At 34.3% G+C, this 24,749-nt stretch overlaps 1 protein-coding gene and 1 non-coding gene across 5 annotated transcripts in view; one reads left to right on the top strand and one right to left on the bottom strand.

Moving 5' to 3' along the window:
- Positions 1–23,681, top strand: part of LOC126967192 (tachykinin-like peptides receptor 86C) — a 100,240-nt gene extending 76,559 nt beyond the window's left edge. Inside the window, exons 7-12 of one of the 4 annotated variants that reach the window (XM_050811670.1) lie at positions 844–921; positions 5,610–5,760; positions 6,859–7,055; positions 11,951–12,075; positions 12,831–12,971; positions 20,229–23,681. In XM_050811670.1, coding sequence (XP_050667627.1) covers positions 844–921; positions 5,610–5,760; positions 6,859–7,055; positions 11,951–12,075; positions 12,831–12,971; positions 20,229–20,254 — 718 coding nt within the window. In that variant the 3' untranslated portion in view covers positions 20,255–23,681. Of the gene's footprint in view, positions 1–843; positions 922–5,609; positions 5,761–6,858; positions 7,056–11,950; positions 12,092–12,830; positions 12,972–20,228 lie in introns of all 4 variants that reach the window. The other 3 variants (XM_050811671.1, XM_050811673.1, XM_050811672.1) reach the window with 3 other exon arrangements.
- On the bottom strand, positions 8,776–8,848 carry Trnav-cac (transfer RNA valine (anticodon CAC)). Its single transcript has one exon. It is a non-coding gene; the product is annotated as a tRNA-Val (tRNA).
- Positions 23,682–24,749: the final 1,068 nt, after the last annotated feature.

Raw genomic sequence — 24,749 nt, 5'->3', positions numbered from 1 at the left:
ATGTGTTTTAACTGTGTGATAATAATTATTGTTTAGACGAGCAAAACAGTAGCAGTGTATTTCCTATATTTCTTGCATGTATTATTTTGATTATTTTTAAACTTTCTCTCACTATGTTTAACTAGTAAATAGTAGTAGCAGCACTGTAAAATCAGTCCTTGGATAACGGTGTTGGTTTTCACTGGAATTTAATTTATTACTGCACTTTGCTATTAAGAATGAATTGTGAGAAGTGTTTGTTATGGCTGAGAAATAAAATAAAACTAAGAATAATCTTATACCAAAGGTTTATGATCGATCTTATTACTTATGCGTGAATAAAATAAATTTTACAGACCTCCTTTGTATGATTATTGTCTTTTAGTTTGTGTAGATCTATATGGATGGAGTTTTTGCCATTTCTATGCTATCCAATATGAATGGTATACTAACCATAATTATTATTACCAGTCTAAAGATGGAACCCAATTAAAGGTCCAAACTTAAACCCACATGCATACACACAGTCACTCACTCACTCACATACACACGCACACACACACACATACTTTTCAGATTTGTTTTAATTATGTAAAATTGTAAAATTTAGTTTTAAATCATTTTTGTTTATTTCTATATTGCTTATTAAGTATTATGTATCCGCTACTATAAGTTGCGAGATATTCCTAATACAAGTGTCCTGAGACAACTTACTGGGAAGTCTGAACCACTAAAATGTTTATGCAATCTTTGAAATAAACGAAATTTATTTATATATTTATATTAATAGTTTGGCTTGGTTTACTTACCCGCTATAAGAGGCAAGACAATATTTATGATGTCAACAAACTATTTTTGTCCAAGGTCAAGAGGAAGACTACGTACGGCGTGTCTGCTTTTATGGCCTGACGGATTGCCAGATGTCTCCCATATGGATTTTATGTGAGTTATCAATTGTCTATTATCATTTTATGACCTGGAAGATAATCAGAAAATCTAGGAACGTATTATGTTCAATTTGTCTTAGTTAGTCAATAATAAAGTCATTGAAGGTCATTTTTGTATTAAGAGTAGCTATACCCGTATAGCCCAGTGGTTAGTGGCCGTGCCTACTGAGTCCCGGGTTCGAATCCCCGTGGGTTCAATCATTTATATGATGTATATGAATGTTTGTTTCCTAGTCATGGATGTTTATTTGTATTTATGTATGTTTAAGTTAGTATATTGTATATCGTTGTCTTGTACCCATAGTACAGGCCGTGCCTAGTTTGAGGCAAGATATTATATTTTAGTGTAAGAGTGTGTCAATATTATTATTATTATATTATACCCGGCATATTTTTGTTTAGATTTATATATTCCTACCCCTATTATTTTGTTAATAATAATAAGGTAAGTAAAACTAGATATTTATATCTTAAAGTTAAGCTTACTTATGGGTATACATAGTTTACTTTCACATTTATGCAAAACAAATTAAGATTATGGAAGTACTTGACGATAAATTAGCACTACCAAGGTATAATGCTAGAAGTCACATAAAAAAGAAGTAAACTCTCATACAACGATTTGCTCAAAGTCAAAGTTTTTTTTCTTTAATATTAATTCAAGTTACAGTTTTTGAGCGTGGTGACCGATGAGAAAACATTTTTTTTCTTTTATTATTTAAATGGGAAGTTAATATTGTTCAATATATTTTTATTATCTTACAATACATGTAGGTTACTCAGGAATATTTATCATTGAAACTATAGGTTTATGGTAACTGAAATAAGAAACATAAGTTTCAGACTTGATATCTTCTAAATATCTGGAAAATACCGCGTCAATGGTGGTCCCATATTTTGTTGTAGATTCTTGTGGATCATTATTCATTTTCAAATTTAATATTTTCTAAAGAAAAGTTGTCAATCGCTCTGATTTTTTATCAGCGAAGTTGATGTTGCAATCGCCAGCCAAAATAAGTGGAAATATATTACCATTTGTACGGAGTATTTTCGACCCTTCTTCAGTGTACTCCAGTCAAATTTGGATTCGGAGAAATGTAAATAATAATAAAAATTAAATAAACGAAATAAAAAAAAATAAAGAAATCATAAAAAATCAAGACGTACCCCAGGCTCGAACCTGGGACCTTCTGCAAAAAAGCATACGTGATAACCGCTGTTCCACGGCAACTGTAATGACCGTGGCGAAATATCTATATACATCTAGTAAGTAGTATAAAACTATGCAATAGCTTAATAGATTAGAGGCCAATAAGTTTCTTGTATGTTTTTGGAGTAGGTTTGACTAAAAATAGTTTAAAACAGATTAAGTTAATCAGCATGGTTCATTCAGCCAACAGCTTCCCTGAAATTTTGCATCTTTTATAGCATCTCTATAAGTCCATGGCTTCAAGTTCTAAATATAGAATCCTTGTAGCTTAGGTGCTTGGAATTCATCCACAAAAAAACTTATGCAGTGTAGAGCTACTTAACCATAATAATAAAAAATAAATCTAAAAATAAATGTAAATAATTCAAATTTTGAAACAAAGAAATTATACATTCAGAAAATAAAACTTTAATAAACTTACGTGGGCGCTATTCACCTACGAGTTTTGACGGCTACATGGCGGCGTAGAAAAAGTAGGCATCAGTGCCTACGCTAGCTCGCGGCTACTAGATTACTTACAGGATGTTCCGATATGATGTTATGGAAAATTGGTATATTATGTATACAAATTTGAATTATTTAATAATAATAATAAATAATTAAAATAAAATAAAAATTAACAAAAAAACGACCGCATTCAAAAACACTATTACAAAACAATAGACATAATGTGCACTAAAAAGTATAAAAATAATTGCGTATTTTTATACAATCTAATTAATTAATCTAATTCTTGTTACGATTGTTGTTATTTTTGGAATCGGTGTACTTCCGCCGCGACCCGTTCTCGCCTCCTCACGACTCAAGCACATCTCACCTATAACTATGTAGTAATTATCATGTAATTTTTCCTTTCAGTTTTTCACATTTGAGTATTTTTGTTGCTTCACTTTACATATATTGTAATTGAAATGATTTGTAAAACAATTAAAATGTAAATCTTGATATAAACCAGTGGCAATGAGTTTCTTTCTACTTCTTCTCATTAGCTCAACCCTTTACGAAGTAGCGGTAGCTTCAATAAGAAACAATATTTTTTTGACATTCATAAGTTTCATTTCCGTGACCTACATGAAAAAAGTGATTTTGATTTGATTTGATTTGAGTAAAGATGTAGATCAATCCACACACACCGTAAATAGATAAATATATTTTGCGAGGCTTTTATTAACATTTTATTGAGTCTACATATAATATAAATAGGGCTATGTTTCTTTATGTATCAATCAGGCGTACAGCATCTCATGTAATATGTAGGTTACTACAGACAGAAATCTCTAGGAGGTCTATACAATTGATATAAGCATTGATCAATGTCAAGAACGATTAGAGTCAGTTGTAATGTGATATCATATTACGTACTTCGAACGAACTTACTTGCTTCAAATATGAACTGGATTAAATATTACGCCGAGAGAAATATGGACACAAATAATGAGTGACTAGTTATTGGTCGAACCGTAGGAAACGTGCGGATGCTAGCGCTCATTTAAGTATCATAATTTAAATTACTAAATTTAACATATGTTCATAAAGAGTTGAGCTCGTGAGAAGTACATACAAGAAACTCAACGGCCACTCTATTCAATCAAATAGAGTATTTTACAATAGCTGTAATATACATAACAAATTAGTTTGTTAATTGCTGCGACCAATATATGACCCGTGTTTAGAAAATATAAATAATTTCATAAAAAGTAATAAAGAATTTACTGCATAAATATGAATTATCGTATATTGGATGCATCAACCTTTAGAGCTTGAACTCATTGTTTGTGTAAGGATGCTTCGTAAGCATGATGGTCGTGATTACTGTCACAACAACAGACACCTACTCTATGTATTAATATCTAAACCTAATTCCGGAGTTCTTGAATGGATAATTCGTATTGGCAGTTGCCACAGCCATGCCTGTTCACATCTTATCAATGTAGTTGAGTCACGTCATTACACTGTTATGACACAAAATATATCAATATTATTGTGTCTATTGTATTTGTTAAATGTGAGCTTCGTATTGACAAACGATTGTTTTTCTGGAGACGTGTGAAATAGTGACGTGACGAAGATTTTTCCTCCGCAAAAAACGACAGACAGTTTTGTAAGAAGAAAAACCGCTATCTTGACGTGGCGTGTTGCTCTGTGCTTTATATTTACTATATACGAAAACAGTTTTTCCCTGACTTTTCATCTTAAATCTATTAATAGAGGTTAAATTAATAAAAATAAATAAAAATTGTTAAAGGAAACCTACTTATCGATGGTAAAATTGTAGTGAAAACACTTTTTTTTTTATATAAGGGGAGCAAACAGGTAAGAGGCTCATACGCGACAACGGGTGTCAAGAGATGCGTTGCCGGCCTGTAAGGAGTATGGTCTTTTCTGGAAGGTCCCTAAGTCGTATCGGTTCGGGGAAACAGTAGCTGGTAATTGATTTTACAAACTTGTGTACGAATCGCGCAGTTGTGCAATGCTTGACTTCAACGTGATGCATGATTGTGACGTAATGTCCGGTGGTGGAATTCGGCCGTTACAATTAATAAACACGTTTTAAATTTTAATCCTTTAAAAGTATGATAAGAATAGTATCTTCTTCGCGTGCTTCTCCGACTAGCAAGCCGACTAGAAGGTTGGTGGTCAGCTTTGTAATTTTAATTTTTTGCCCTTCGCGAGGCGAAATAGTTCTGAAGCACTCACGATGCCAGTCCACTCTCGGATGTTGCGCAGCCAAGACTTTTTTCTGCGACCTACGCCTCTTCTTCCGGCAACTTTTCCCATCATGATGAGTTGTAGGAGTTCGTACCTCTCGTGCCTCAGCACGTGCCCCAAATATGCGACTTTCCTCATGTTGATAGTTTGCATGAGTTCGCGTTTTTGATTGACGCGGCGCAGAACTTCCACATTTGTACCTTTCTGGGTCCAACTAATGGCCAACATACGTCTATTTGGCCACATTTCAAAAGCTTTCTACGTTTCCTGAGGACTTCTTTTAAAGAATTGTATTTATTATATAGATAGACCAAGCCAACTGGTCATCGTGGGGGAAAATGACCACGACCCTCTAAAGGTTAAAAATAACGTCAACGTCAATACTCACACTAAAAAGAAAACGAATGATATTCAAAAGCAACCATCAACTGTTGATCTCTTAGAACACCCGAAAAACTTGAAGAACTTGAACTAGCTATACGAGAAATAAAATGGGATATTATAGGAATCAGCGAAATGAGAAGATTTGGAGAACATATAGAAGATCATGGATCATATAGAGATGTATTTTTTAGATACTAGTCATAAGTAGAAACTACTCTGTGTAAAACTTGTTAACAACAATAAGGGCTTTTTATTTATTTATATATAAAGATAGATAGATAGAGAGAATAGTATAAATTATATAGATATATATTTTATAGAATAGTATAGTAAGTTTAAAAGTAAAGTAAGAAAATATTATAATTTTATTTGTTCAACAGATATCAAGTGTTGTTCTCGGTGGTGACGTATGCCATACCAATGCTGGGGATGACTTTCTTTTACTCAGCGATGGGGAAGGTACTGTGGGGCTCCCGTTCGATAGGAGAGCTCACGCAGCGGCAAGTCAATTCAATCAAATCAAAACGGAAGGTTTGTACGATTTCTAAAATGATAATAATGATATTGCATCGTAATCTCGAGTACATTGTTATCTTTCCTTAGATATGTGAGTGGGAAGCGATTACTGGTCCATGCGTATTAGGCGCTCGAAGTGGTGCTTGGTCGATCCGGTCTTCAGGGATTATTTTTTTTATTTTTTACATATACAATATATCATTTTAATTAATATGTTTCAATATATGATTGCTTGCATAATACCTGTACAGTTCATTAGTTTTTTGAATGATGATAAGTCACTTCCTTTTAACTTACTTTTAACGTTTGAGTGATATGGTTGTATTGCTTTATTTCATTATTTATAATATTATAATATAAAATTCTGCAACCTTAAATACATATTAAAAAATGTGACAATAAGGTCCTTGCCACTTCTTCTCATTAAAGCTCAACGTTTCCGAAGTGGTGGTAAGACGTATTTTGACATTCAAAAGCGTCATTTTGTCTTATTGAATAAATTATTTTTTATAGATAGATATAAATAGGCTTATCTTACATAATTTATACGTCTAGAAATGTTGTGAAAACGAAAAAGTGACATTCAAATCACAAGTGTAAGACGTAACTTGTCACGCACACTAAAGTTATAAACCTAGCCTGTTTTCATTAGTTGTCTAGCACAAGAGGCTCTATCTAGACGTATAAATAATAAATTATCTAAGCAGCGTATAATTAAAAAGTACTGACTGATAGGATTGTCAGATGAACCAACCGGTACGACCATCCCTTAGCAGCAACCATTTACCAGTGGGAGGCTCGTTTGCACAGGATGCTGAAAAGATTATGAGTACCACAACGGCGCCTATTTCTGCCGCGAAGCAGTAATGTGTAAACATTGTACATAAAACACCGTAGCTAGTGAAATTACTGGGCAAATGAGACTTAACATCTTGTGTCTCAAGGTGACGAGCGAAACTGTAATGCCGCTCAGAATTTTTGCATTTTTCAATAATCCTGAGCGGCTCTGCCCATGACAGTAATACCTTGCTCGTCTCGGCCCTTATTTTCATAAAACAAAAGCAATACCAAAGGGCTAGTAAAAATAACTAAAACTTGATTATTTGTTAACAGGTTGTGAAGATGTTCATCTTAGTGATAGTAATATTTGGCCTGTGCTGGCTGCCCTACCATTCCTATTTCATCTACACACACTTCTATCCGACTGTGTTGTACATGAAATACATTCAACACGTGTATCTTGGCTTCTATTGGCTGGCGATGGCAAACGCGATGGTCAATCCTATCATATATTACTGGATGAATGCTAAGTATGTATTGCCTTAATTTTTAATTTGTTTCAGACTTAGATTAAGGATTGGTCTTCTCTATGCTCCAACTAGATACCACACTACCTAAGAACGATAGTTTTTTATTAGGGCAACTATTAGATGCTTGTGTGCGTGGCATCTTGACACTCAATGGCATATTTTGTAACATACGCTTCGTGAAAATGTAAAATACTGATGGTGTGTGATCCCAGTGTCTTTCTTATTTCTTGTAGTATTATTTTTACAAAGTTTTACTACGTGAACCCGCATTTTAGTTTCAATTATTAGCAAAGTTTAACAGAACATGTGGCACGTCAGCGTTACACATTGTTCGAGACTGCCGCGAGTACTTTCAGTTGGTGTTAGTATTAGTTCCCGCGCTTTGCGACTTCACCTGCGGTATCTAGTTGGAGCGCAGCGGAGACCAATCCTTAATGTAAGATTTCAGATTTGTTTCACTCGAATTGTATTACATCATTAGCACACACGTTTCTGCAAGCTGAGCTTGGAAATGTTTACTTAACAGGCAACGAACACCAATTTTTAAAATTAAGTGCCCTTAAATATCATTAAAAACATTGCACGATTTGATTTATTGTTTTAGCAGAGGCCTATCCAACCCATGCCTGTTCAAGTCAGAAAAAACAATGTATAAATAGGGCTTACACACACATTGTTCAGTTAATTTTTACGATTATCACCGGTTTGTTATGTCATATGTTTAGTAAAGCCAAAAACAATAATAAGTGCAGATCACATTAGCAGATAAAAAAACACATGTGAAATGCGAGAAATGAAAAAAAAACTACGATTTATGAATTAATATTGCAAATTTTTATCATTTCAATATATATGTACTTACTAAGTTCTTACTAGCTGACTCGACAGACGTTGTTCTGTATATAACAAATAAAAAAGTGTTTTTTTATGAATTTGTCTAAAATATTTCATAGCATCAATAATTTCGTTTAATATGCTCCCTGTTGTTATAATGAAATAGTTTCACAGGGGAACTATCAAATCGTGCGTCAATAAACTCTCTCATAGAAAATATGTGAAATATAAACATAAAAAAAAAATGGCGCCCAAATCGAAATAAAAACAATCCATCTCTCAAGATAGTCCATCTGCACTCCATGAAGTAATCCACATTAAAATGCCTTCATTAGTTTAAGACTTCAATGGGAACAAACATCAGGACACTGGATTTATATAATATTTATATACTCACATTTAAATGCACTATATAAAAAAAAAATTATATTCATCATATAACTAAACAGTTAAAACAATGTTAATGTGTATGTATGTATATAACTCCATTTTTCATGAAAACGAAGAATAATTGTCACTCGCCCTATAATATGTGAAGGTGTAAGAAATTAATAAACCGAAAAATATTTATTAATAAACTTACTATAATCACAGCTATATTGTAACTTGTAGTAACTTTTAACTTCGATGATATCAAGGTTCGATATTGGCTTACTTTCATCAGAGACACATAAATATTTTTAAATAAATGGTTCGAAAGTGTCTTCTAAGAGTTCCAAGCATTAATTTGTTGGATTCGCTATCTTCAGGACTTAAGCGATAATTTATATATTTTTTTAATCACCATACTTCTTTGATGTATAACGAAAATAATCGTTACGATTATTATTATATTTGATTAATTTATATAATATACTAATGTAACAAAAAAATTACAAAATAACATTGTTTCCGCCCGGGATCGAACCGGGGGCCTTGTGCGTGTGAAGCACACGTGAAAACCACTACACTACGGAAACTTGAAATTCTTCGTTGAAAATTCTATATTTTATGTAGTCTATCCTGTGTTAAAACGTTCATACATTTAAAATATAATAGTTTTAATATACAGCAAAGTCAAGATAACCTCGGGCCACAGAGTACAGATGGATACTCACGTAAGTTCTACTAAATAAATAATTAAATCTTGGTATTTTCTTTCACTACATTACTGCCGCAAGTTCATTCATTTGAATAATAATAATTTTAGTTGACATTTTCAACCTTTTAAATGATAAAAGACTTAACTGAATTTTTACATTGTTTGGTTGATAAAAAATTATATATTTTTATTTTTATTATTAGTGAATACTAGTGTGAGAGTAGTTGCGCGATGTGCGGGACTACCATAACCTCTTATTGCGATTCAATTGACAACCTAATATGATCTGCTTTGCTATTTCGTATCACGACTTGATTAGAACTATCTAATTTAGGTTGACGTCAAATCAACTGATTAAATCGCAATGATGTCAATTTAATGTCAAAAATGATATCAATTGAATCGCAAACTGATTTAGTTCGTTCATTCATTCGTACCATGAGGTAATTTTTTAACCTAAGCTGGATAGCTTATGTGTCAAAGTGAGTGATTCGAAAAAAATTGCTACTTCCTTAGAGGAGAGTGAATCGTGTTGTTAATAACTTCTAAAAAATATTGAAAACATACAGAAAAGGAAAATTTTATTGATGAAAAATGAGACGAAAATACCATATTGGACTTTTTTGTAAAACAAAATACTGAAAATAAATACCAAAAATGAAAAGACTAAAGACGAGGCAGTAAGGGCCCGGGCTATAGCCTGTTCGCAAGAACGAATTAAAAAAAATGTACTCTGTGGTCCTGTCAAATCGAACATCAATGGAGGTGCGTTCATAACTCGTTATTTTCACGAAACACCTAAGCAAACATTTAATTTGTAATTTAAAGAACTATATTTATTTATATTACTATTATTTAAGAAGTACAAAAAAGGGCTTAATATTTTATAATTTGACGCTCAATTATTAAATGTATTTTAGTATTTTCTAGAGTTTCTTTCTTAGAGGCTATGTGAAGGATGGGTGACGAGTTGTACTTTTTCGGAAGCTAAAAATTACTTAGTTTTGTTCGCCGTGTGTGAAGAAGCGTTGTCATGATGTAGGAGAACGCGGCTTTTTGATCGTCTTTAGCGAACTTTTCTTATCACCCTGGGTAAACAAATGGTAGAATACCACTCGGCACTAACGCTCTTTTGAACTTCAAGTGGAATTGTGCAGATGGGACCGGTAGCTGAGAAAAAAAATGCGATAATTATTTTAACAACATTTCTCGCCTGCCTCACTTTTGTTGGCATGTTTTCATTTTCAAACACCTATTCACAAGATTGCTGTTTTTTTCGGGTTCCAAAGAATAAATCCACATTTCGTCTCCTGTGAAAATGTCATAAACAGAATTAGATTGTCCGTGGTCGTTCTTCATTAGCATCTGTGAGCACCATTTCACTCGAGACCGCTTCTGCTCCGCTGTCAGTTCATGAGGGATCCAACGACATAAAGTTTCCGAACTTTCAATTCTTCGTGTAAAAATTTCTGAATTTGGCTCATACCAATCTCCAATAGTCCTCGAATATTCTCATAGGTAATCCGCGGGTATTCTTCAATTAGCCGCTTAACATTATTTTCGTTGACGGCAGTTGAAAGCTGCCCTTCACGAAATTCGTCATGTAAAGAAACCCGACCTCTCAAATTCAGCAAACCATCGCGTCACGGTGTTCAGGCAAGGTGCTTCAAAAAGCATTTTGAAGACGAGCGGCACAGTCTTGCGGAGAGAGAGAACTTTTAAAATCATAAAAAATCATCGCTCTAAAATCTTTTCGACTCAATTCCATCTTCGTTGCGTACGTAGAACTTTGATGTGTGATAAAAAAACAATTGACAAGTGATTTCCCGCCAATTTTTTTTTTATTACTAAAAAGGTTGCAATGTTTCAAAAAATATAACATTCGAAATTCAAATAGTTCCGATTAGCAAGAAGTGCAAAGCTTTTAGTTTGCCCCATGTTTAAGCGACATAATATGTAAGTATAGACTTAGACCACGTAGATGGCACGTACTTTGAAATCAGATTTTTTTTTTAAATTTCTTGCGTTTTTTTTTCATAATTGTTTTTTCAGTAAGTAAATATTCCGTAACTCAATGAGGGCATAGATTTGCATTTAACGTGTGAACGAAAACCGCTGATCTGATTAGATAAATCTAAAACCAGGCTCACCTAAAAATTGAGCTTTAACACATCGGGTTCGAAGGTGTTAGATTTCCAAAGTCAAGCCAGTGTCGAGAAATCAGCTTTCTTTTTTACTTTTGCCTTCAAGGTTTATTATTACAGTGATAGAAGAATAGCGAGAAGAATAGCGCGTTTTAAGCCTAACCATTTCCCCAGCAGTTTTATTGATTTTCGCGTTGTAATGATATTTATATGTTATCATGCTCTTTCATGTTCATCAGTCATCAAGTTGTAAGTCAAGAATATTAAGCTTAAGAATATTTCTAAGTTAAATTCATTGCACACAATTTTCAAACCAATGGCACTATGTTAAAACAACGACATTCACACACACTTTAAAGCAACCTATTACTGGAGTGTTCCATTTTCAAATACTGGAATTGTTTTTGAAGTTATACTTCTTTAGGCGCCTTATGACAAAATTATGAGAATGAAATTTAAAGATGCGCGCAGATCACTGTAACACAAAAGTAACAGGGTGAAGTTGGTTTCTAAAATTTTGTGACGTTTGCGTCATTCGTTATTTTTTTAGGTTTATTCGTCCATTATTAGGACAGGCAAAGGGTTCAAGCCCATACAGCCATATTCATTATTTAATAATTAATTGTCAAAGCCATCTTTGCAAGCTTTTTACAAAATTCTAAAAACGTAGAATAGCACAAGGAATAAATCATTTTGATAATTTTTGCTTTGTAGGCCAAAGAAGTATAACTTCTTATTTAAAAGTATACACACACTTTTTTTTAAATAATAGAATTTTAATTTGTTAGTACAGAAACATCCGCATGGCCCACGTTAAATTATGTTCTTGTCCATAGATTCCGGTCATACTTCCGCACGGCAATTCTTTGTCGATGGCGGGTGGCTTGCTATCGACGGAAGATAACTCTCCCAGAATCTCCTCCCGACCTCGTCTCCCACTCTGGCAGCAGATCCAGATCAGGTTTTTACTCGTTAACGTAATTATATTTTAAAATGCTAACCTATTCATGTATGTTTTAATCGTTCGATTATTATTTTACTCTTTTTATGACATTAAGGGACGAGACGAGTAGTACGTTCAGCTGATGGTAATTAATACTCCTTGCCCATTACAATACTGTGCCGCTCAGGATTCTTGAGAAATCCAACAATTCTTAGCGGCATTATAATTGCGCTCGTCACCTTGAGACAGAAGATGTTAAGTCTCATTTGCCCAGTAATTTCACTAGCTACGGCGCCCTTCAGACCGAAACACAGTAATGCTTACACATTTCTGCTTCACAGCAGAAATAAATGCCTGTCTTGACTGTGAATGAATTTTTCTGCTTCCGTAAATATATTCATTTAAATAATATGTTCTTTTGTATTTTTGATCGGAAATAGTGTTATAATTAACAATTCCAATTTACAAACAGATTTTTGTAACTTCTACTTAATGTGAATTATAGAAATTAGCTTTGACTAGAGGTTTTGCAGCCTAATTTTATGTAGGTATGAAAAAGCTTGTAAATTGGAACAATTTAAATACATTTTCATATAAAAGTCTTGAGGACATTGCTTTTGTTAACTATCAAACACGAAATCAATTTAGTTCATCCTAAAAATAGGGTAAAATACCCACCCTGGTTTTTACCATCTTGTTGATGAGAATTATTTACTCTTGACAGATGCATCACTGCCATTATTTAAGTACAGCTCCCAATAATCCCCGTAAAGTATACGTCTCTACAGGTACAGAGGAAGTCAAAGGATTAAGAGGAAACCCAGTCGGCTTGGCGGACTGGTACAAGGACCAGCCATCGCAGAGACAGCCTTCGCTTGCTAACTGCCCTCGATGCCCACATGGGAACTATGATGGTAATTAGCACACAGACCGCACAGCTCTTTTCAATTTTTTTTGTATTTTAAAAAAATTCTGTTACTTATTTCATTTAATTTAGTATTTTAAGATTGTAATTAATGCTGTAAATTGAAGTTGTGTGTTTCGTATTGCTAATAAAGTGTTTTCTATTCTATTCTAATTTAAAATAATATTAAGAAAACAGTTACACTACAATACAAACTCTATTAAATATCGCAGCGGGTACTAACATAATAATAGTTGGCATTTTAACCTCCTATACGCTCCTCCTTCTCTTGTGACTTGAGACAAGCATAGATGACAAGAACACAATTTCTCGTACAACTCTGAAAGAGCGGCGATATCACAGCACGAATCTATCATAAATCACGTTTTTTGTCTACAATAACCAAGCTTGTTTATCTAGCAACCCGTAACATAAACCGTATAATGATACCTCAACTATTGTAAACTCTACTGGATATAGCGTCTCAAGTGGTCGGCACCGGGTTTGGCGCCAAAATAGCTCAGCAGGTGGCTTTTGCGGGCGATTTCATTAATGCTGGCTTGACAACTGATAAGGACTGCCGCTGTTAGGCAAGATAGCCCGCAACGTAACTGCCTGGGTTTTTTTTTTATTTTTTTATTAAAATAAGGGACGAGACAAGCAGGACGCACAGCTGATGGTAATGGATACGCCTTACAATGCAGTGCCGCTCAGGATTCTTGAAAAATCCCAAAAATTCTGAGCGGCACTACAACTGCTCTCATTTGCCCATTAATTTCACTAGCTACAGCGCCCGTCAGACCGAAACACAGTAATGCTAACACATTACTGCTTCACGGCAGAAATAGGCGTCGTTGTGGTATTCATAATCCAGCCGGCATCCTGTGCAAAGGAGCCGCCCACTTGTAAGAGGTAGAGGTAGAGGTAGGCCTGGGTAAATAAGGGATGCTCCTTCGGTATGAATTAACTTCAAATGAGGTACAATTTAAAAAAAAATATGAGTTCGAATTCTGAACATAAATTGTTGTCAGTTAAAAGCAAATGTGGTGAAGCATATTGAAATAGCTGCGACTCACACGACATTTATACCATATTGTTCGCTATTATTGAGTCTAGTTTCGTTGTGTAAGCAATTGGTTAGCTCTATAAACATACATAGGCTGCACTAAAAGTATCGGGAATGGAATATTTCCACTGTTCCTGTTATATAAAATATTTTTAATTGAAAACTCCTTGGTTTTAAAAATCGAATACCATTTATTTATTTAAAAAAAGATTCTCGGTCTTATCACAAGGTCTTGTCAAACTTGTTTAGTCGTTGAGAAAATGGAATTGACTCGAGAAAATTCTAGACCGATGATTTATTATGACTTTCGAAGTGCTTTAACACAAAAACAGTGTGTTGACCGGATGATTTTTGCATTTGGTGATGAAGTCCCATCCAAAACCACAATTTATCGCTGGTTTGCTGAATTTCAACGTGGACGTGTCAAGCTCAGTGATGATTCCCGACAAGGTCGTCCAAAAACTGCAGTCAACAAAGAAAACGTTGATGCTGTGCGTAAGCTGATTGAGGAAGATCGACATGTGATATACAGCGCAATTCAGGCAAGTTTAGACATTGGCATGAGTCAAATACAAATAATCTTGCATGAACAATTAGGTGTTAAAAAGTTGTTTTCATGATGGATACCGCATTTGCTCTGTGAAGAGCAAAAAGCGGCTCGCGTTACTTGGTGCGTCAGAACTCTCGAAAGATTCCACGCAGGATCCTCAAATTCTGTATACAACATCGTATCAGGTGACGAATTCAAATTCAATTCAAATATTTTTATACAAAATATTCAAATTCAAATTAAAATTCAAATATTTTTATTCAAAATAGGATTTAAAATCACTTATTGAACGTCAAAAACTACCACCCATTCGAAAGAGACTGCCTCAGATCTGAGAAGAATGGGTGCAAAAAACTCAGTGGGCTTTTTTTTTGTATATAAAATATGAATTACAATGTGATATCGTACAATAAACATTTATAATTAAAGAGCCTGAGGGTGTTCGCTTTATTCCCAGTCCGTGGTGTCATTAATAAAATCCTTTATGCTATAATAACCTTTCCCACACAAACGTTTTTTAACAATTCTTTTAAATTTATGTAACACATTTGTTTTGTACATTTTCTGGGATCATATTGTAGAAGCGTATACATCGCTCAACAAAAGACTTACAAACTCGACCCAACCGAGTAGTAAACATTACAAGTTTATGTTTGTTCCTGTTGAATCCTGGATATTCGCGTACGAACCCGAAACAAAAAACCAGTCACGAGTTTGGGTGTTCGAAAATGTGTTAAAGCCAACAAAAACTGTTTGTTCACGGAGTGTTGCAAAAAAATAGTGGCCACGTTTGTCTCCAAAACCGGCCATGTTGCGACTATTCCTCTTGAGGGACAAAGAACGGTTAATGCAGAATTGTATGCTAGCATTTGTTTGCCACAGGTCGTTTCTGAACTCCGTAAAGAGAACTGCAACCGCCGCATCATCCTCCATCACGACAATGCGAGGTCTCACACCGCGCATTGAACAAAAGAGTTTTTGGAGCAAGAAAACATAGAATTATTAGACCATCTGCCATACAGCCCCGACCTAAGCCCTAATGATTTCTATACTTTCCCTAAAATAAAGAATAAATTGCGTGGTCAGAGATTTTAATCACCTGAAGAAGCTGTGGACGCCTACAAAACGGCCATTTTGGAGGCCCAACTTCCGAATGGAATGGTTGCTTCAATGATTGGTTCCATCGTATGTAAAAATGTGTCAAATTTCGCGAAAAATATTTCGAAAGGCAATAAATACATTTTTTAATTGGTAATGTGTGTCACTTCCTTGATTCCCGAAATTTTCAGTGCCGCCCTCGTATAGGTCCACATATTATAGTCATATTAGACATTCTTTAAAGTTTTGTGGCATGAGAGTAACGAGGGATATATTAATACTACTAATAGTATAAATGTGAATGTAAGTTTGTTTGTTACGCTTTCACGCCTAAAGCACTGAACTGCTTCTGATAAAATTTAGTACAGATATAGACTAGAGATTGAAAAAGGACATGGGCGACCTTTAATGCAAAAAAATAAATGGAGGGGTTGAAATAGGGTATGGTAGTTTGTATGGAATTTCGTCACTATCGAAGATAAAACCATGAAATTTGTATTAAGGCAGTTGATAAGAAATAATATATAATCATTTGTTCGTGCATTTTGAAAGTTCGACCTACATGGGGATGAAATAAGAGTTTCAGGGACATACTATTAAAGAGACTGTCCACAATGACGAGGGATATGTGCTGTATCATAGAAGAACGCTGCCAGTAGCAGTAGAAAGAGCAGTTTGTATGTGTATTATTAGAAAAGTATCCTAAACAATAAAAAAAGCCCAAAGTAACTTTTCAATGAAGTCGCCTGTAAAAGCAAGTTATATATATATATTGATATGTGTGGCAAGGTGGTACAAATGCGAGTTTAAATAAAGGACAGGCGGATAGAGCCAATTCACAGTAATCATAAGAAAGTTAAAAAACATAATTCATCTAAATAAATCACTTTCCAGAATATAATTTCGGTACAAACTGAGTTATACAGTAGCCACGCGCTTGTCTCATCAAACATAGCAATAAATCCATGAGCGCCCACGTAAGGTTGTTGTTTGAAAATTTCAATATTTCAAAGTCAAAGTCAAATAAACTTTATTCAATCAGACTTAATCTAAGCGCTATTGATTCGTCTCTTCAAATATTTCTTTTAGGTAAATTACTGAATTTACCACATGTTCGTTAAACGTTTAGCCCGCGAGAAGAACATACAATAAACTCAACGGCCACGCTTTTCAATCAATGGAGTATTTGACAATGGTTCTAATATACATAACATATTAGTTTGTAAGGTGCTGCATCAAATATATAAGTCGTTTTTAAATAATATAAATTATTTCTTAAGAAGTCATAAAGAATAAAAATAAATTATCGTATATTGGATGCATCAACATTTAGAGCTTGAAGTCATAGTTTGTGTCAGGATGCTTCGTGAACACGATGGTCGTGATTACTGTCACAATTAGTAATTGCATCCTACAAATACGAAGATTTATCAACTATAACAGGTCGATCTGGTACCAAAAGCAGCACCCGTTCACGAGTTGACGCATTTCAACTATACATTTCAAACAATTTGTTATGTTTTTAAAGTGATAACCCTCATTTATAGGATTAACACACAAATAAAATTTGAAAACAAAATTTTATGAACGATTACTTGAGATGTCGCTCTTGCAAATCTAAACAATTTCCTAATATCAAAATATAAAATACGCCTACCTTATCTATTAAACAGCTTGCCTGAGGACATCCGACTAGAAACGAGTAAAAGAAAATTTAAAACTAAACTTAAGAAATATTTATTGTCAACACGGCCTTAAAATTAAAATTAGATTTTTTATTATATTTTTATCAATATTTGTGAATTACACTTGTATAAAATCAGCGTATTAATGTATTACAAGAGACTTGATCCTGCAGACAAACTGTCCAAACAGTTTTGCAGGACTATGTTAGCTTTTAAGATTCTTTCTGTAAATGATTAATAGTATAAATAAATAATTGGGGTTGACCAGGTATCAACTGTAGATTAGATCCTGTAGATGACATCACAACCTGAGAGTTGAACGATGCAGACAAGATTTTATGACGATACGTCACTCGAACGGTTAGCTCTGTTGGGAGAGCATTCGCACGGAAAACGAATTTTGTTTTCAAATTTTATTTGTGTATATATATTTTCAATTTCAGACTTATTTTTTAATGATTACAGTAAATTTTGTTATGAATAAAGTTCTACCCGTGTGTTCATTTAACATCGCCAATTATTGTAGTGCCACACTGTTTAATTAAATCACAAACAATAACATGATTGGTACTTTATTTTGATTGTTAAATAAAAACAATAATGTGTTCGTTGCTTCTCTCTAGAAGCAACGAACACATTATTGTTAGTTGTTAGTTACGGCTGTGGTCTCTACCACAGCCGTTTTAACTGGAATTTTATTTCAACTTAATTCTTCAGTACCAATAAAGGTCATTGTTCAGTACGATAAACAAACAAATGAGTAATTATTATATGCTCTCGCCACGCCTGTCCTTGGGCGGGATAGCTTCGTTTAGAACCCAAGCGGATAATACTATCAATAGGTAGTATTTTATTACTATTAAAGGTATTAGGTTTGTATAAGTGGAGTATTCAATTAAATAGAATCTAAATAAGTCGGTTTTTTTAAACGTAGTTTTTTTATAACTCGAGATATAAAACGCATAAAAAAATTGTAAATTGATAAGAATGTTTCCTTGTTGTCATACAAAACAGGTCCCGACCATCTCTAGTTTGGTCAAAATCTTTAGTCTGGCAAATTGTCAAGTCTTGTTTGGCACAGTTACTGCAGAATAAATTCTATGAAAGCGGATTAAATTAGATTATATTTTATTTATCGCGATTCTTGGTAAGATATCTGTTATGCATATATAATATCGTCCTATAATATTGAATAACATTTCAAAACATAGTTTCTAGTAAAAACGGACAGGTTGTATATCTATACATTTTTTTTATTTAGTTTTTATGAATATAAGGGATGAGTCGAGCAGGACGTTCAGCTGATAGTAATTGATAGGCCTTGCCCATTACAATGCAGTATCGCTCAGGATTATTGATAAACCCAAAAATTCTAAGCGGCACTATAACAGCTGCGCTCGTCACCTTAAGACATTAGATGTTAAGTCTCATTGGCCCAGTAATTTCACTAGCTAAGGCGCCCTCAGACCGAAACCCAGTAATGCTTACGCATTACCAGTGGGAGGCTCCTTTGCACAGGATGCCGGCTAGATTATGGGTACCACAACGGCGCCTATTTCTGCCGTGAAGCAGTAATGTGTAAGCATTATTGTGTTTCGGTCTGAAGGGCGCCGTATCTAGTGAAATTACTGGCAAATGAGACTTAACACCTTATGTCTCAAGGTGACGATCGCAATTGTGGTTCCGCTCAGAATTTTTGAGTTTTTCAAGAATCCTGAGCGGCACTGCATTGTAATGGGCATGGCGTATCAATTACCATCAGCTGAAGGTCCTGCTCGTCTCGTCCCTTATTATCATAAAAAAAAAAATTACTTCACGAGAAATAGGCGCCGTTACCCATAATCTAGCCGGCATCCTGTGCAAGGAGCCTGCCACTGGTAAAACATTGGTAAACCAGTGGGAGGCTCCTTTACACAGGATGCCGACTAGATTTTAGGTACATTAAATAAATAAAATTGCATTTTGTTTGCTATAGATTTGATTATACTTTAACTTTAAAAATAATTATAATAAGAAGTCTACTTAAAATTACAAAAATTTAAAAAGCTATATTTACTTATGTCTAAAATTAGTTTCGAAACTTAACTGTTTATTTTAAAGCACCTATTATTGTCTTAATTTATTTAAATATTCTAATTAATTATTCACTATTTTGAAACCCCTCTGTGGGTAAATGGACTCCTCCAAACAACTCCAATCTCTATCCAACTTCAGATCAACCCAGCTAATACTTAATTTCATCCTTTTGTCGTGTTGTAATGGTTTTGCTGTGCCTCTGTGTTCCTTTTTCCTAGTGGATTACGTTTTTTTATGGAAAAGGAGGACAAACGAGCGTACGGTTGTAGTACGTGGAAGAAAGCTTATTGAAAACCGCACTGTCGAGGACCGCCACACATCCAGATGGTGAGGATGAAACCCTAATTTGTGGCATGTCGTGCGAAGGTGGATTTCGGCGGCTGGAATTCGTCATTTTTTTTTCTAATATTTATCCATCGCCTATCTGTTATTCGCGCAACATGGCTGACCTGATTCTACTTTAGTTTTTGTATATATCTCAAAGTTAGAGGTATTTTGCCCAGCTTCCGTTTCAAGCCTTTGCCATTAAATTATACCCTTCGTCCCTTCATACTCCATAATTAATTCTTTAAACAATTACAGGTATATTATTTCCTTTCTTTTTTTGCCGTTTATTTAAATGTTATATAATCAACTAATATAGTGTTTTCAAGCTATTGGTTTTTTAAACTACCTGTATTTTATGCTATTAAAAAATTTACAAGAACATAAGACCTTTAGATGAATTGATTTCTCGGACATCGTTATACTATCTAATAAATACAAATTCTAATTATTTCATGTTGGTTACAGCTTATATCCATGGACGAAAAGCGTGAACGATTACATACATTTCCTGCCGACCATTTATTTTATTAGCTTATATTTATTTTATAAATGTTTAAGAAAAATAGATAAGGTAACATTTTGGCTGTCTTTGACAGCTGAAGATGGAATGTTAAGTTGTCCGAGCTGTCTCGACCATAAACTTAGAATATTCTGGAATTATGGAGGGTAGAGGCAAGGAGAATTATCTGTGTATATGAAAAAGTGTCCGTCAAAATTTATTAAATTGGGTGGCGCTACAGTCGCATGAGGGTAGATCTTAAAAGAAGCGCCAAATATAAAATCACTATAGGCACAGTAGACATATGAACCAGACGGAAACTACGTACTCTCTACACTTACACAAACATGCGCATTGACGAGGCCCCTAAGCGGTTTTCGCGGTCAAAACGAGGCGAGTGTCATGTATCTATAATATTGCATTATACGCTGTATAGCTATCATACATATACTATACATAAAAATGTTACGTACTTTTCTTTCTTTCGCTCCGCAACGCCCCATGAGGAACTTCGTTCCAAAACTCCTTATTTAAATAAGACTCCGACTTTAAAGTCGGTTAGAAAAATAACCCGACAGCCCTGCTTGCTTCAATAGAGTGTACGCGCATGTAGGTAAGTATTTTATCAACAAGGCTTAGTTTCCATACTGATATATGTGTCTACTATGCTATAGGTGCACGTTTTCCAGTAATAATTATTTAAGGTTATATTTACTACATTATTTTGTACAACGTAAATTGTTGAATTTTTCTATAATTAACTACTATGGTCGACAATCATTTTTAACTCGGCATACTTCAATTCGTCTACAATTGCTACGTTCATACCATACCCTGTGCCTACACCAGCACCATTGTGGAAGCTTCTTGAACTGTTATTTACAGCAAAGGCTGGACAGTTTTTCAACTTTCCTCCCATATGAGATGATTGTCGTAGCCTCTACCCCCTTAACTGTCATATACACAATCTGATGATTGCTAGTTTGTTATTCAACGTGGCTGACTTTTTACGACTTATCAATCAAAATCAGTTACAGTAACAAATGATTCGCTTTCTAATTCCATGTTGCTTTACCTCCGTTGGAGATGCTATTCTCTCTTGCACACATTGTTCGTATATACGCTAGTACATAAGAAAGACACTGGGATCACACACGAGTATCATCAGTGAGTAGGTATTTTGTATTCTATTAATTTCAATGTAAATAACACGAAGTGTATGTAACAAAATTTTAAAAATGCCATTGAGTGTCAAGATGCCGCCACGCACACAAGAATCTAATAGTTGCCGCAATAAAAAAAGCTATTATTATTAGGTAATGCGGTATCTAGTTAAAGCGCAGCGGAAACCAGTCCTTAATCTTTAAGTCCTTAGTTGTAAGTATATGGTCTTGACTAAAGTTTTAAAGTTTGAATATCACTACATATTATTCGATTTACTCATAATATTAAAAATCATTTGAGTGAGGTTCAAACAAAATGAGAATGCCATTAAAAGCGTGGACTTCAGATTATTATTGGAAGAAGAATAAACAGTATTATCCTACGAAATTGTATGTGTTATGTACTATTTTATATAAATAACAATTTATATAAAGTATTAATGTTATATATTATCAGGAAAGTCATTGAACTAGACCATAATATTGAATTTTGTCGTAATGATAGATAAAATAAATGTCTGCTTCGTCGCGCGATTGAGTTTTTTTGTATGTATATAAAAAAAATATATATAAAATGTTATGTATAAATTCTTTATATATATAGGTATAGATGTTTGTATGTAAATATGTATATAGTTTAGAAACATGAATTATATTACCTGAAACTAACAGGTAACCGCATCTCCGGCGATATTTCGATTCTTACGGAGAAAACTTAATACATTTCTGACTTATATTTTGTTAGGCTTGTAAATACGTAAATAATTGTTACAATTACGAAGGAATAAGTAGTAAATTATGCATATAAGAATGTATTTCGAGTTAATGCTCAATGTAGATAATATTCACTTTATTTTTAATTTTAGTTGTGATATATATTTGAAAGATGTATATTTTCAAATTATATCTACATTTCAAATACTTTTACTTCGTTGTTCTATATATTAAATTATATTTGAACGATTTGTCCCACGGCAGCGAGTTTTTGACAGTTCATTTTCGATATTCATATGATGATTCAGAACTTGAATAGCTGTTTCTCTCCGAAAAAATCAGATTACTTAATTATTCCATTAAACTTTGGTATTCTTAAGGTAGAGTCCTTTAACATCATCAAATATTAGTTAGATAACACTTGTTATAACAGAGATATACTGTACCAGCGATGACACGCTGGTTTTGCCACGTTCCTCTTGAGATGGTCCCGGAATAGGGTAAAGTAATTCTTTAGATAGTTTCGCCGCGCGTCAAGATGACTTGAATCTGAATATCTATACAATACTGGTGGACGGCGGAAACAGGCACGGCTGTGTTACCTATATTGTGTTAAGAAGCCTCCTATTCGTAAAATTTCCATTCGTCCACCACAACGGTACCACAACGGCGCCTATTTCTGCCGTGAAGTAGTAATATATAAGTATTATTGTGTTTCGGACTGAAGCGCGCCGTAGCTAGTGAAATTACTGGGCAATTGAGACTTAACATCTTCTGTCTCAAGTGTGGGATATTCAAGAATCCTGAGCGACACTACGGGAAAGGCGTATCAATTACTATCAGTTGAACGTCCTGCTCGTGTCATACCTTATTGTCATAAAAAAACTGTTTATTGACAATTTTTCACCAAATCTCTAAGTCACCAGTCTCTAAGAGTTATCCATAAAAATTGTAATGATACATAGTCATTCTTTCTGTTAACAAAGCGTATACTTGAGTCATTACTATAAGTATTTGTGGATAAAGTTATAATTATATATATATATATATTTTTATGGAATAGGAGGACAAATGAGCGTACGCGTCACCTGGTGTTAAGTGATCACCGCCGCCCACATTCTCTTGCAACGCCAGAGGAATCACAAGAGCGTTGCCGGCCTTTAAGGAAGGTGTATGCGCTTTTTTTGAAGTTACCCATGTCGTATCGTCCCGGAAACACCGCACAAGGAAGCTCATTCCACAGCTTTGTAGTACGTGGAAGAAAGCTCCTTAAAACCGCACTGTGGAGGACCGCCACACATCCAGAAGGTGGGGATGATATCCTAATTTTTCTATTATATTATTATTTTTTTTTATTAGTTTTCGGTTAGTGTATACTGATGCATTGTAAAATTTGTATCTTTTTACTTTAATTGGAGGAAGATAATAATTTATAAGTATCTCGATATTATAAGAAATTTTTATAATAAAATGTCTATATGTATTAATATTTTAATTAAATCTATATATATATATGTACTTGAAATATGTTAACATATTTTTTGACCATTAAATCCGAATTGTTTAAAATTATATTTGTTTTATTCGAAACTAATTCCTTTTTTTACATTATATTGTTCATCCTTATTAAGAGTTGCTCTACAGTGCAGTTTCAAGGACCTTTCCGTCGTGTACAACTGAACTTTGGAATGGGCGTCCTTCCAGGACGATACAAAATGGGTACCTTCAAAAACCTCAAACATCTTCTGGGTACTTTGTTTTTTTGAACACCATTACCTTTTTTTATAGGAAAGTAGGACAAACGAGCGTACGGCTCATCTGGTATTAAGTGATTCCGCCGCCCATATTCTCTTACAACACCAGAGGAATCACAGGAGTGTTGCCGGCCTTTAAAGAAGGTGTACGCGCCTTTTTGTAGGTACCCGTGTCGTATCGTCCTGGAAACACAGCACAAGGAAGTTCAATCCACACTTTTGTAGTACGTAGAAGAAAGCTCCTTGAAAACCGCACTGTGGAGGACCGCCACACATACAGATGGTGGAGATAGATATCCTTACTTGTAGCGTGTCGTGCGATGATGGAATTCGGAGGCAGGAATAAGGTGTAACATTATCATCGGATCTATCATTCAAATTTCTAAAGTACATTTTGTACTAGTTTTTTTTTGTGATATTTAGGAAGACTGTGTAGTAAAAATCTTACACTCGCTATTATGTAATTACATAATAAGTTGAATACAGCAGGGAAAGCTCTTCTTATTTGCTGTATCAGCTTTCGCAGTCGTAATGTTTAGTGGTATGTTAAAACGATGAGAAAGTGGTGGGGATACAATAAGCCTATTTTTTTTATGGAATAGGAGGATAAACGAGCGTACGGGTCACTTGGTGTTAAGTGATCACCGCCGCCCACATTCTCTTGAAACACCAGAGGAATCACAAGAGCGTTGCCGGACTTTAAGGAAGGTGTACGCGCTTTATTTCTTCTATATTATCATTAGGTATAAAAATTATAAAGATACTAGCTGATGCCCGTATATAAAGGGTTTTTAAAAATAAGTTTCAAATTGAAGATTATCTCATGTCCTATTACAGTTCCGGTTCCCGTTTTAGC

Source organism: Leptidea sinapis, chromosome 12, assembly GCF_905404315.1.
Source record: "Leptidea sinapis chromosome 12, ilLepSina1.1, whole genome shotgun sequence".
In the NCBI taxonomy this organism is placed as follows: domain Eukaryota; kingdom Metazoa; phylum Arthropoda; class Insecta; order Lepidoptera; family Pieridae; genus Leptidea; species Leptidea sinapis.
This window is presented reverse-complemented; position numbering and strand designations above follow the sequence as displayed.